The sequence below is a fragment of the Suricata suricatta genome, chromosome 10 (genome assembly GCF_006229205.1).
Source record: "Suricata suricatta isolate VVHF042 chromosome 10, meerkat_22Aug2017_6uvM2_HiC, whole genome shotgun sequence".
Classification (NCBI taxonomy): domain Eukaryota; kingdom Metazoa; phylum Chordata; class Mammalia; order Carnivora; family Herpestidae; genus Suricata; species Suricata suricatta.
In genome coordinates this window covers 23,425,434-23,439,094 of record NC_043709.1, presented here as the reverse complement: position 1 = coordinate 23,439,094, position 13,661 = coordinate 23,425,434, and the positions used below count along the sequence as shown (strand labels likewise).

Below are 13,661 nucleotides of genomic sequence, written 5' to 3'. Positions count from 1 at the left end.
ACAGAGTTCTTATTTGTCAGTGACAGATGGAAGAAGTTCAATTGCCAGCCCTGCTGAGCAAGCTCTTGCAACTCACTTGGTCCAGGGTGGCACACACCATTGTTGTCAGCCATCTCCTGGGTTCATGCACAGAGGCTTGTGCATGCTGCAAAATGGTCATTGACGGCTCCCTTGGCCTTTGTTCCTTCCAGGTTTCCAACGGTGATAGATGCCTCTAGTTCTGTGTATCAAATCCCTTTCTGCTTAGAGTATCTGGAGTCCTTCTGTGTTCCTAACAAACTCTGACACATTGAGTTACATACACCAGCATGGAAAAGTTTCAACAACATGTGTTTCAGTGTATAAAGTGAACTACAAAATTTTCTTACAGAATAAAAAAATATGCAGAGCAATATTGCATATTGTTAATGGATACATACACATGTAGTAATTTATTTGTTTATTATTAAAATTTTTTTATGTCTTTTTTTTATTTTTGAGAGACAGAGAGAGACAGTGCAAGTAGGGGAGAGTCAGAGAGAGAAGGAGACACAGAATCAGAAGCAGGCTCCAGGCTCTGAGCTAGCTTTCAGCACAGAGCCCAATGCGGGGCTCGAACCCACGAACCATGAGATCATGATCTGAGCTGAAGCTGGCCGCTTAACTGACTGAGCCACCCAGGTGCCCCTGTAGTAAAAATTTAAAAACATGCAAAAGAACAGTTACGACCAAATTCAAGCACAGTGGCTTCCTTTGGGAGCAGAGTTAGTCATTGTGGACAGTGGTATGGAGGACTTCAGTTTCTGCATGTATGTAATTATGTTATTTTCTAAAAATTTTCTGGAATAATATGGAAAATTTGAAAGTTTGAACGAAGCTGGATGCTCTTATTATTCTTTGTATTTGTCCCTCTGTGAGAATAATTAGAATGAAAAGTTATCTAGTTTTTGAAAATCATGATATTTGCCATTGGATTCGATGGCCTTTAAGTTTAAATTTCCAGCTCTGAAATAAAAAAAAAATAATAACTTTCTAAATAAAGTGTGTGAAAATGACAGGTTATGTGAGTTATATTTTAAACATTTACCTATACATTTGGTACAATCAATTTTGAAACCATGAAAGGAAGATATATACATGTTTGTGAAAAGTTTATATTTTGAAAAATGATGAAGTGTATTTATTATTTCACTTTTATCAGCAGTACTCCACATTTAATTGAAGACAAATAAACTTAGTAAAAAAATACAAAATTGTTGATATTGGATAGACTATTTAAATTTGTTATTTGGTTTGAATTATTATTAAAAGGGGTTTGGGAATGTTGTATATGATTTTCCCTTAAGTGTTATTTTTCTGTCTTATTATAAAATTCCTTTAGAAAAAACCTGTGGAACAGTTATTTTTGGCTTATGAACTTCTTGACAAAGCCATTGGTGGAATAAATTTGAGTTGCAAATTAAGTACTTTGCCAAATGGATCATCAGTGATTGACCATTGCTATGCCAAGGTAAACAGGGGAAACTCTTACATTAGATTTAAGTGTTACTTAGCTTGGCAGAGGGCTGACCTTGCAAGTAGGTGAGTAAAGCATGATTTGTGGTAGCTTTACTCTCAGAGGCCAGAAATCTATTCCCCGCTTCCCAGAAGAAATCAAGGAGAGTGAGGAGTCTTTGAATTAGTTATTGAAGAGGCCACTGGTGAACTTGAAAAGCAGGTTTATTAGCATGCAAACCAGATTGCAAAGGGTTGAGAAGTGAGCAGAATTTTAATGGCTTGGAGTAAAATGATAACTTGAATGATAATAGGATAGAGCTATTTTTGGTATGTTTTGGTAATTGCATTTCTTTTTTATTTTTACTTCAATTCTACCGAAGTATACCCAGGATATAGATGGAGACGTCTGCAAATCAGTCACACCGAATAGTTTCATGATGGATTTGCATCTTGAACTAATTCAAGCCCAGCACCGAGTAGCTGTTGTACTTCTTGACCAATTGCAAGGTAGTCATCATCAAAGCAGATAATTTGTCCTGCATCAATTTTAAGATGAGTTGAAGTATAGAATCAATTTAATTTGTAAATTATGTTTTTGTTGACAGAGTGTTTTTCAGATAAATTTCATTATTTTCTTTTCTTTTCCCTGATTAATATCAATAGATACCTTTCATTATCACTTTATCCCCTGTATAGTAAATCCATTAGTAAATTTCTAAAAAAATTAAATTAATTTTGTTTGAATTATAGCAAATTATCGATATTTTGTTAATTAAATCAAGCAAATATAATTATTGAGTGCCTACTAAGTTCTAGGAACCCTCTTATATTTGGTATAAATAAGATACAGCCTCTAATTCTGAGCTTCTAGATACTAAGCCAGTTGTAACAGTTGAGATTAATAAATGTAACAGAAGTGGGCTTAGAGTGTTTGTTATGGGCACAAAGAAGAGGAGACTCTATAATAGATAAGAGTCAGGGATGGCTTCCTAGAAGAGGTGATAGTTGACCAGAGGCTAGTAAATATCTTTTTGATGAAGACTGAAAAGGGAATAGTCATTTGAAGAGGGAAAATAGCCTTTAGCAAGCTGGAAACCAAACAGTTGTATGGTGCAGGTTAGGAACTGCTGGAATTCTCTTACGGCTGGAATGAAGAGCACACGTGGGAAAATGGCACAGAGAAGCCTGCCGAGGTGGACCCCAGTTACATCTCAATGGCCGGGGGGGGTTATATTTATCCTGGAAGCTATTGTAGACCTTAGGAAGATATCTCTGACAGCAATGTCAGAACACACAGGACTTGGATCTAACTTCTTTTGGTCTTATTATTAGGTAAATATGTCAAAACATTTTTAAAAAAAGATGTCTGTAATAATACTAGAGTGCATACAGATAACACATTTGAGTTTCAAAATAAGATTAAGCATTATTATGTCTAAAAACTCAGGTTAAATTCTGATAAAGGTAAGTTACTCTTGGCATGATTATATAGCCAAATATTCATTTAACTACTACTCCATTATAAATTACTAATTATAGAATAGAACTAAGTGTTCCAGCCTCATACAACCTCTGATTTCTGTCTAAAGCATTCAAATTTGAAGAGATACGTGCATCCCTATGTTTATAACAACATTATCAACAGTAGCCAAATTATGGAAAGAACCCGCATGTCCACTGACTGATGAATGAATAAATAAGCTCTAAGGGTCTAATGTATGGCACAGTTATTTATCTAATAACTGAAGGTTTGTAGCTTTTGACCAACATCTCTTCATCTCCTTCCAGTCCCCTACTAACCCCTGGTAACGTTACCACCACTCTGTTTCTATGAATTCAGCTTTTCAAGATTCCACATATAAGTGATACCATACAGCATTTGTCTGACTTATTTCACATAGCATTATACCCTCAGAGTCCATCCATGTTACTGTAAATGGCAGGATTTCCTTCTTTCTCGTGGATGAATAATATTCCACAGTGTATATACATAGCGGTAGTATTTTTTATCCTGCATATTCTTTATCCATTCATCCACTGACAGACACTTAGGTTATTTCCATATCTTGGCTATTGTGAATAATGCTGCAGTGAACATGGGAGTGCAGATATCTCTTTGAGATCTTATTTTCATCTCCTTTGGAGATACACCCCGATGTGAGATTTCTGGATTGTGTAGTAGTTCTATTTTTAATTTTTGGATGAGCCTCCATAGTGTTTTCCACAGTGGCCGAACCAATCTACATTCCCACCAAAAGTGTACAAGGGTTTCCTTTGTTCCACATCCTCACCAACATTTGTTATCTCTTGTTTTTTTTTTTTATTTAAAAAACTTTTTAAATGTTTATTTATATTTGAGAGAGAAAGAGAGAGAGAGAGAGAGAGAGAGAGAGAGAGAGAGAATGAGTAAGCAGGGGAGGGACAGAGAGAGAGGGAGATACAAAATCTGAAGCAGGTTCCAGGCTCTAAACTGTCAGTTCAGAGCACAATGTGGGGCTCAAACCCACGAACCATGAGATCATAACCTGAGCTGAAGTAAGACGCTTAACTGACTGAGCCACCAGGTGCCCTTCTGGTCTTTTTTATGATAGCTGTTCTAGCAAATGTGAAGTGATAACTCATTGTGGTTTTGATTTGCATTTTCCTAATGATTAGTGATGTTGAGCAGCTTTTCATATATCTGTTGGCCGTTTGTATGTCTTCTTTGGAAAAATGTCTATTCAGATGCTCTGTCCATTTTTAATTGAATTATTTGGGGTTTTTTTTTTTGCTATTGAGTTGTATGAGTTTTTTAAGTATTTTAGATATTAAGCTTTATCAGATATATGATTTGTAAATATTTTCTTCCATTCTGTAGGTTGCTTTTTCATTTTGTTGGTTACTTTTTTTGGTGTGCAGAGCTTTTTCATGTGATGTAGTCCCATTAATTTTGTTATTACTTGTGCTTTTGCTGTCAGATCAAAATAAAATCATTGCCAAGACTAATGTCAAGAAGTGTTTTTTCTATGTTTTCTTCTAGGAGTTTTATGGTTTCAGTTCTTAGGTTAAATTTTTAATCTATTTCAAGTTAATTTTTGTAAGTGGTATAAGAGGTCCAATTTCATTCTTCTGGATAGGGGTATCCAGTTTTCCTAACACCATTTATGTATTAAAGATGCTTGTCTTTTTCCCACCAAATATTCTTAGCTTTGTTGTCTGGTATTAATTGGACATATTTCCACATATTTATTTCTATTGTATTAGTCTGGGTGTTTATTTTTATGCCAGTACCATACATGTTTTAATTACTATTGCTTTGCAGTACAGTTTGAAATCAGGAAGTTTGGTACCTCCAGTTTTGCTCTTCTTTCTCGGACACTTTTTTGTTTTTGTCCATGATTAGATGCTGAGTTTTTGTTATTGAATGTGGAGGGGGTAAGGGATGTCTTATGCTGCCATGATGCTTTATCTGACCATACTAACAAAGTACTTTCAATATTATTAAACCAATACCACCAATAACAACAAACCTACTAAGTAAGTTTAGGATTTCTTTGCAGTTCATTTTGTTTTTAGACTATATCACATATTAGAAAACTATGTGTTCAAATTTACTTGAATTAATTTTATTTTTTCTATGGTTATGTTTCCAATTGGTATGTACTTAGGACCATGTGCTTGTATTTGCATTTAGTTTACATAAAATTTCTCTTTTCTTCATTCTTTTATCCCTTTATAGTTTTTGTCCACTTAGATTTTATTTTCAACATTTAAACTGTTTCAAAGTCTGTTTCTTAAAAGACCTGCTGGATGTATAGTGAAGCAGACAAAATGAAAATATTTCTGTGTCATCATATATTTTTTTTTCAGTAAGGCTACTTAGAATAAGAATCTTGAATATTCTTTGATTTAAAAATATTTGGACTACAAATATATTTCAAAACATGAATGGCATTTATGTGACAGGTTTTCTTTAAGAAATCTAGCCTATAATTTTCACTTGGTAGCTATATTATCTTCTGTAGTGAAGTGGGGTCTGCTTACTTACTAACCAGTTCATTCTCTAATTATCATCCATAAATCTCTGAGGGCTAAGTGATCCTCTGAGTATTTTTTAAAATAATTTTTAATGTTTATTTATTTTTGAGAGACAGAGCATGAGCAAGGGAAGGGCAGAGAGAGAAGGAGACACAGAACCTGAAGCAGGCTCCATGCTCCGAGCTGTCAGCACAGAGCCCGATGTGGGGCTCGAACTCATAAACTGCAAGATCATCACCTAAACCACAGCTGGCTGCTTGCTCAACCGACTGAGCCAGCCAGGCGCCCCCCTCTGAGTTTTCATCAGATGCAATTTAACAATACCAGTGGTATACTCGAGCTCAAATTTAAATGGACCTAATTATTACTCCTTTGCAATAGTTCTGGGTCTCCTTGATGTTTTTCTCCACTTATTGAACTATCACCCTAGCAAAGATTTTCATTTTTTCCCTTTTTTCTTCATTCTTGCATGCTGTTGCCAGACTAATGTTGCCTACATACTGCTTTTGTCATTCTCATTCAAGAATTTTGCAGTGGTTGCCTGTTGATGGCAGTGACATTAAATATGACTTACCTGTATTGGGCATTCAGGGTTTTCTTGCCATCTCATCCTTCTTATCTTTGACTCTTATAATCATGAGAGCTATTACTTCATTAGCACTTATAGTCTACTAGGTACTGAGAGAATGATGCATTATTTTCTGCTTTGTGTTGCTGTCTCCATGCAGAGAAGTTCCCTTATTTTTCACCATTAAAGAAATCTTATATCCTTTAATGGTATCTGTTGGCATCTTTTCATCGATCAATCATTTCATGGCAGCACAAATAATTAAAAATTGAGGGTTTTATTGTCAGGTTAGTATGAGTACCTTCACATAGCTCCAAGAAACAAAATATTGCCTGGTCTCTTGAGGACCAGATGTAGAAAATCAAAACCAGAGCAACATTCTCAGTCTTCCTGGGCCAGCACACTTTTATTCTCTTCTGCCTCATCCTCTCTTTCCTACAGCACCATGATGGCTCATCCCAGCTGTACCCCGAGATCTCTCACTGCCTATGGTCAGCTGGCAGTAACTCGTGTGTTAGTTGAAAATCTTGAGAGAGGATTGTGGAGGTCTCCATGGGGTACTCAGAGCTCTTGCAGGGGTCATGGATGAAGCAGTTTTAAAAAGTTTATCAAAAGGAAAGTGAACAAAAGTAGCTTGTATTATATTTATCAATTTCCAAGATGATTTTATTTAAGATGAGATAGCAAGTTAAATATTTTTATAATTTGGACATTTTTTATATCCTCAGGCATACGGTGGCAGATAAAAGAGAATTTGTCAATTAAACTGCATTTGTATGTAGATTGTTGTAGATTTGTTTGAATTTTTATCTATTAATGAAAAAAGAAATGACATATGAGAGGAAGGAATAATTTTACAAAGAGATAGTTACCCTTTAATGTTTAGAAAATATGCCCTTTTTTTTGGACACAAATCTAATTGTGTTGGCAATCTTCTGCTTCAGTTTTGCAGACTCCAACTGCTGGCAAGCATGTATCTACCAAAGATCCAAAACAGCTGAAACAGTCTAGAAGCATTGACTGTTTTACAGGTAATTAAAGTTGGGATAATCTGTTTTTATAGAAAATTTAATGTTAATTTTTATGTTTCTCTTTTGGTAAAAATGTGTGTTTTCTGTTTCAGAATTAAGTGTAATGAATAAAATAAAGAAGAATAAGCTATCCAAAGCAATTTACTTGATGCAGAAAGCTCTTCTAATATTTGAGAAAGATGCAACCTCTGCATGTCCACACAACTTTTTGATGGTAACAACATGCCATTCCTTTTTTTTTTTTTTTTTTTTTTACTCCTAACATACAACCATTGTTAAATGAATGATTTAGTTCTTGTTGCTAAAAACAATGTGTTCATTAGATTATGAACTTTCAGGGTCCCTATATCTAGTCCTCTCTTTTGAGAAGTAGAATGGTTCTGAACAGGGGAAACTGATCTGGATTGCCAGTCCTGAACTCTCCTGAAATGAGAGATCCTTTCTCTGTATTTTCTCTATGTAGAGGCAACTTACATTGGAAGCCAAATAAAATCAGAAGGATTAAAAATAAGGAAAACTAGAATTTAAGTGACACTATGCTATCATAATGCATTCCTTACTATGAAATTAAAAAACATTTAAGTCCATTGGCTCACGTATCTCCTCTCAGGTGGTATTGCTAATTTATGGACCAATGCCTAGTTATCTTACTTTGGTCTGGAAATTGTTCTGTCTTCTTGCTGATTTATTGTATATTGATTTTAGATTTAAAATTTTTGAGGGCAATTACATTTCAAGTTAGGGGATTTTCAAAAATTCTGTCCTGTATTACTCATAAAATTTGATTATATTGGCTGAGTGAATGGCACATGAAGAAGTAGAGAATAATGATACAAGTAGTTTAGCTGATAAGAGAAAGAAAAAAGTAGGTCAAAGCTAGAAAGAGGATACAGAGTTTAAGAATAGATTAAGAGAAAAAGTTTAGCATATTTATATAATGAGGATGAAGAGCCAGAAGAAAAGAAATTGAGGATATGAGAGGGGTTAATAATAGAGCAGAGTCCTATTAGAAGAGGGAAGGAGAGGGGATTGAAAACACAGATAAAATGATTCATCTTCAGTGGAGGATGGACTGCAGGGCAGACTCCTCATCCTCTGATGTAAAAGGGAAGGAGGAGAAGACAGATGTAGATTAGAGTAAGTCTATTGGTGTGGAGGCAGAGAGTTGAGTTGACCTCCTTATGCCAATCGTCCATAGAGTAGGAAGCAATATCTGCTAACAGTGGAGAGCAGGGGTGGACAGTTGGACTGAGGAGAGAGAAGATGGTTACAGGGTGAAAAGCAATGAATGAGGAATGGATAAGGAAGCCCACTCCAAGTTAAAGGACTGGCCGGCACAAAGTTCTAGCTGAAGGTGAAGACCATGAATTTTTAAGAAGCCCCGTCTGCATAGTGGTATGACATTATCCTGGTGTGTTATTTTTATTCTGTGACAGCAGAACATTTGGTGACAGCAGAGATATGTACAAGGCCAGATTTCTACGTAATAGTCTGGGTTAGAAGTTCATAATTAAATGGTTGCAGATTATGTGGAGATGGAAGTGACACCTTCAACGTCTTTAAAGACTTGGTGATTAGGAAGTCATCCCAAGACTAGATGTCTCTGTGAGGTCAGAGACCAGGAAATCAGAACCAGAGAGCTGGAAGGATAGGTCAGAAAGTAGGATATTGGAATTTAAGATTTCTGATATATAGCACTCTCTGAAAATCTGTCCGTTACTTCATTCATCCAGAAAATGTTTTTGAGTACTTACCATCCATTCAGCAAATATTTACTGCACATTGATTGTGTGCCTGGTATTATGCTGAGTACAGGGGATAAAAATAAACTAAAATCCTTTATTTATTCAACAAGTATTGATGGATTGCCTTCTCTTTGTGGTCCCTGCCTTCAAGATAAATCGAGTCTGTGGGAACATAGATAAGTAAGCAGGTAATTATGAGTCACTGCCATAGATGCTCTCATTGCCAAGAGTGCCAGGCAAATTAGGCAGAGGAGTACCCAGCCCAGCAGTGGGTAATGTTTAAGGAAACATCCAGAAAAGGAATCATGAAGTCGAATACCGACAGGCAGAGGAAGAGGAAGACAATGGGTGGAAATATTATAGGAGAAGAAAACAACACGTTTTCCTGAAGCTATAAAGGTCATGGAGTTCTTGTGGTCCTGTAGGTCTCAGTGTTGGAAGCAGAGATGCAATGGCAAAGGGGGGGGTGGGTATTGGGATAAGACAGTAAGAGGAGACCGGAGAGGAAGTCTGAGGATTTTGGATGGACTGATGCTCTTGATGTTCAAGGTTGGTAAGTCCGTCCTGGCAGAATTAGGGAAGAGCTTTATTAAATTTGAATATATAGCATTTGAATGAAGGAGTATGATGATGGTTTGGATAGTCTCAGCTGACCAGTGCCTGATTTTTGTTAGAAGACTTTGGGGTGTGTTCAGATTCATTTTCTCATCAGATGCATCTGTAGCCCCTTGCTACTATCTAGTACTTGAGGATACTAATACTTCAGTCCTATTTTTACATCAAATAAAACTTATCTTTCTTTTAGAACTGTTTCCCACAGGAGTAATTTTGTTGCCTCTCAGCCTGGAGAGAATAAAGCCTCTGGGATTTTCCCTTTTGTCTTATTATGACTCAATGTGGTCTTCATACTGTCATAATATGCTCATTCCCTTGTTATATCTCTGTCTCCCTACCTTTACACTGGGGGACACATTGGAGCTGTGAGAAGTCTGAAGTGTTTAACCTATTTTCCTTGCATGCCTATTCCTTCTATTTCTTAAGTGAAACTATTTTAACTTACCAAAAATTGTAAGTATGATGTCCTCTTAGGATAGAATCATGAGATGCATTTAGAGGCCCTATTTTTTTTATGAGGGGTCCTCCATAAGGGATTTCACCAACTAGGAACATGTTGAATATTTATTTAGAAGTTCTGAAATCTTCTATAGCCACCTCTGCCCCTCAATGGTAGTTTTTTATCCAAGTATTAAGGCTTAATGTTCAGTCCTTAGAGTACTCTCATAAATAGCAATGTTATGGCTCAAATAATTGCCAAACTTTCTCTCTTTAAAGAAGACAAATAAATTTCTTTCCCTTGGCAATCATTTTCTGCTGGGGTATATTATAGAATGGTTTACATTATCATGATTTTGTAATAAACTTATCCCCAAATCAGTAACTGATGTGTCACCTGACACCATAAAAAGGTTTGAAAAGCCTGGGTCTTTTCAGAACTCTTAAATAATTCATACCCTGTTTTAGTTTTTCAGAAGTTTCCTGACCTTGTGGAGCTGCATAATCTCATCAGGTGTCCATTCTATTTCTAATCAGTTAAAAGTGAACCAACTTGTTGCCAGGAGTCAGAGACAAACCTTTGATAATAGCTTGTTATCTTTCTAAATGAAACGACTGTCCTATTTTTTTGATTACGGGGATTTCCACCCCCACCCCCGTTCTGTGTCTTAGTTATTGGACTTCTAGAAGTGCATGTTGGCTTTTTATTACATGATGAGCCTCAGATTTACTTTCATGGATTGTACCTGGAACTAGTCTCAGATGTCCCTGATCTACGTCTGATCAGATAGAGCACTCACTGTGTTGCTCATGGTCATTGCTCTTTGTCCACTTCAGAGTTCGCCAGCCAAACATATCTGTGCAGATGGGATTTCTTATTGGGAAGGGGCAGGAATATTCCTCAGTCCAAGTGATAAGGGTTACAGTGAAGGATTGTACACTGTTTTCTGTCCAGCGTCTGTTTTCCCTTCCAAATATCACCTTTTGAAAAATTCCTTCTTCTCTTTTAGATATAGTCAGGTGGGACTTTTCAGAGGCTTGCTTTTCTACTAGCCAATTGGAGGTCTAGTGATGTGAGTAATACTCAGGCCAACTGGTGGCTCCCTCCTTGGAATCTGAATCTTGAGTAGAGGGATAAAATGACTAATGTCAGTTGGCATTCATTCTTTCCAATGCTTGTGTCCTGATCAGACTGTTATGGTTGTGTTCTAGACTCTACTTCTCTGGACCCTCTGCGGTCCTTGCCTCATTTTCCTGTTGCTCCTGTTACAAAGAAGCCCAACTGATGCATCTAGTTTTCTCCTAATTCTGTTTGTAGGAACCTAAACAAATTGGCAGTTAAGATGATGTTAGCAGTTCCCAAATTCAGTCACATTGCTTCAACTCTGAGCAAAGGAGCATTATGGATTAGCAGATGATGATGATGATTGTAATTGGCATTTTCTAATTTCATTTTTCTGTCTTGGAACCAGAACTAATGAAGGAGCCCAGACCACTTGAGGTTCTAATAACTTTTAGCTTTTACTATTTCCTGAATTTATACCTTCATGTATTTTATATACCACTCTATTAACTATGTTAGTGGTAATTTGATTGCTAAGTATAATTATTCTTCCTATTTTATTAGCATGTTAGTCAAATCAATTCTATTTGCTTTTGGAGGAAGAATATATGTAGATCAATTTTTTTCAGAGATCTTATCAGTTCTTTTAAATTATTCCATCTTCAAGTGTTCCCTATAAAGAGCAAATCCTTTGTCACCCTCTCCTGTGAAGTCATATTTTGACCTCCAGACTTCAAACTATTGACAGGAGATTTTAGCTGACTTACATTTCAAGTTTTAAGGGTATTTCATGGGAAACTTCAGCAAGGTTGCCTTTCCATGCTTCTTTTTAACTTAGCTTTGTATTAAGACAAAATACATAGTGGTTAGGAGTATAGGGTCTTGGGTTAAAGTTTGGTTCTGCCACTGACTAGCTGTATGGCCAAGGTCAAGTTACTTATGCTCTCCTAAATTTTAATTTCTTCATATATAAAATGGGAGTTATTGGGAAGATTCAAGGAAATGATGCATATAAAATGCTTAGCATTTGGCACAGAACAAACAGTCAATAAATGTTAGCCATTATTATTATTACTATTACTACTATTACTCCTACTACTCTGTTTTCCACTTTAAACATTCTGGAACATTCTATTTTATCACATCAGAACTATTTTTTGGTGTTCTAGATATACTTTTCTCTATCAAACTATATGTTTCCTTTTTGTGTTTTCTCTGAGAGTGATATTATAATTTGTATATTTTATTCTTAGCAATAAAAAAATTCTTTTCCTGGATTCTTGTATATGACTTAACCTACTTTTCATCTTCTTCTAAAATGTATGTAATAGTATATATTACCTCAGAATCCAGAATATACCTCAGGAGGTCTATTAGACAAATAATAAAAATGACAACTTTATTATTCCAGTCTTATGATAGTTTTTTATGAATAGTTGTTAATCATGACCTTATAGATTGTGTTATATCTTTCCCTAAGTGTTTTGCTCTACTGTGGAGGTCAAATGTATTTAATGTCAATCTGTCCTCATAAGCATTGAGTAACTTCTAAGAAGAGGCAAGTCTGTTTCTTTAATAAGAACTATAGGCAGAGAGATTTACATTCAGACAATAGGACTTGACTTCAGTACTATTGTTTTATGGCAATAAAACAATCTCTTTTTGGTGGACGTATTAGTCAACATGTTGGACATGTTATAGGCGACTGTCATGTCCATACTGAGAACATTTTCTCTTTTTACAATTGAATAGAGCTGGTTTCATGGGAATTTTTCTTTCTTGAGTTTTTGGGACTACTTTTCTGGTAATATTTTTTCCTTTTATTTGAGGAACCCCCTTTGAAAAGGTCTAATCACTTTCTTTTTAAAAAATTGATGTATAATTGACATATAACATTATATTAGTTTCAGATGCATAACATAATGGTTCAATATTTGTATATATTGTGAAATGATCACTGCAAAAAATCTTACTAACTTATGTATCTGTTATCAGTTACAAAAGTTTTTTTCTTGTGATGAGAACTTTTCAGCTATATTCTTTTAGGAACTTTCAAATAAGTAATGCAGTATTATAAGCTGTAGTCACTGGGCTGTACATTATACCCCCATGACTTACTTGTGTTATAACTGGAAATTTGTACCTTTTGACCTCCACCCATTTTGTCCCACCTTCTACCACCAATGAGGTTGGTTTTTTTTTCAGATTCCACATGTGATTGACATTATATGGAATTTGTTCTTTCTTTGACTTATTTCACTTAACATAATGCCCTTAGGGTCCATCTATGTTTATGTTGTCTCAGATGACAAGATTTCATTCTTTTTCTATGGCTGAATATTCATACATATGAATTATGTGTTCATATATATAATATGTCTTGGCTATTGTAAATAATGCTGCAATGAATATGGGGGTACAGATACTTTTTCTAGTTAGTATACTAATCACTCTCTTATAAATGGAATACTTTTAGCAACTCAATGATTTGGCATACTAAGTTAGGGTTTTATTTTCTAGCTAACATTAGGTTTTACCTTGAGTACTATTATAGAATTTATCTGATTTACATAAATCAAGGAGTCTGTTTTAGATTTTTGTTGCCTTTCGTTTAAGACTTTAGTATTTTTATTAATCTGTTTTAAATTGGGCCATAGAACATCCTTGTCTGTCATAATTTCATATATCTTTCATTCAAAACACATTTC

The 13,661-nt window shown here is 35.4% G+C and overlaps 1 protein-coding gene across 2 annotated transcripts in view; it reads left to right on the top strand.

Annotated features, from left to right (window-relative positions):
• The window catches only part of CFAP54 (cilia and flagella associated protein 54), a 279,565-nt gene that overhangs the window by 51,683 nt on the left and 214,221 nt on the right, over nucleotides 1-13,661 (top strand). For both annotated transcript variants that reach the window (XM_029955764.1, XM_029955763.1), the window contains exons 16-19: nucleotides 1,361-1,489; nucleotides 1,857-1,983; nucleotides 7,006-7,092; nucleotides 7,185-7,306. In XM_029955764.1, coding sequence (XP_029811624.1) covers nucleotides 1,361-1,489; nucleotides 1,857-1,983; nucleotides 7,006-7,092; nucleotides 7,185-7,306 — 465 coding nt within the window. The remainder of the gene's footprint in view (nucleotides 1-1,360; nucleotides 1,490-1,856; nucleotides 1,984-7,005; nucleotides 7,093-7,184; nucleotides 7,307-13,661) is intronic.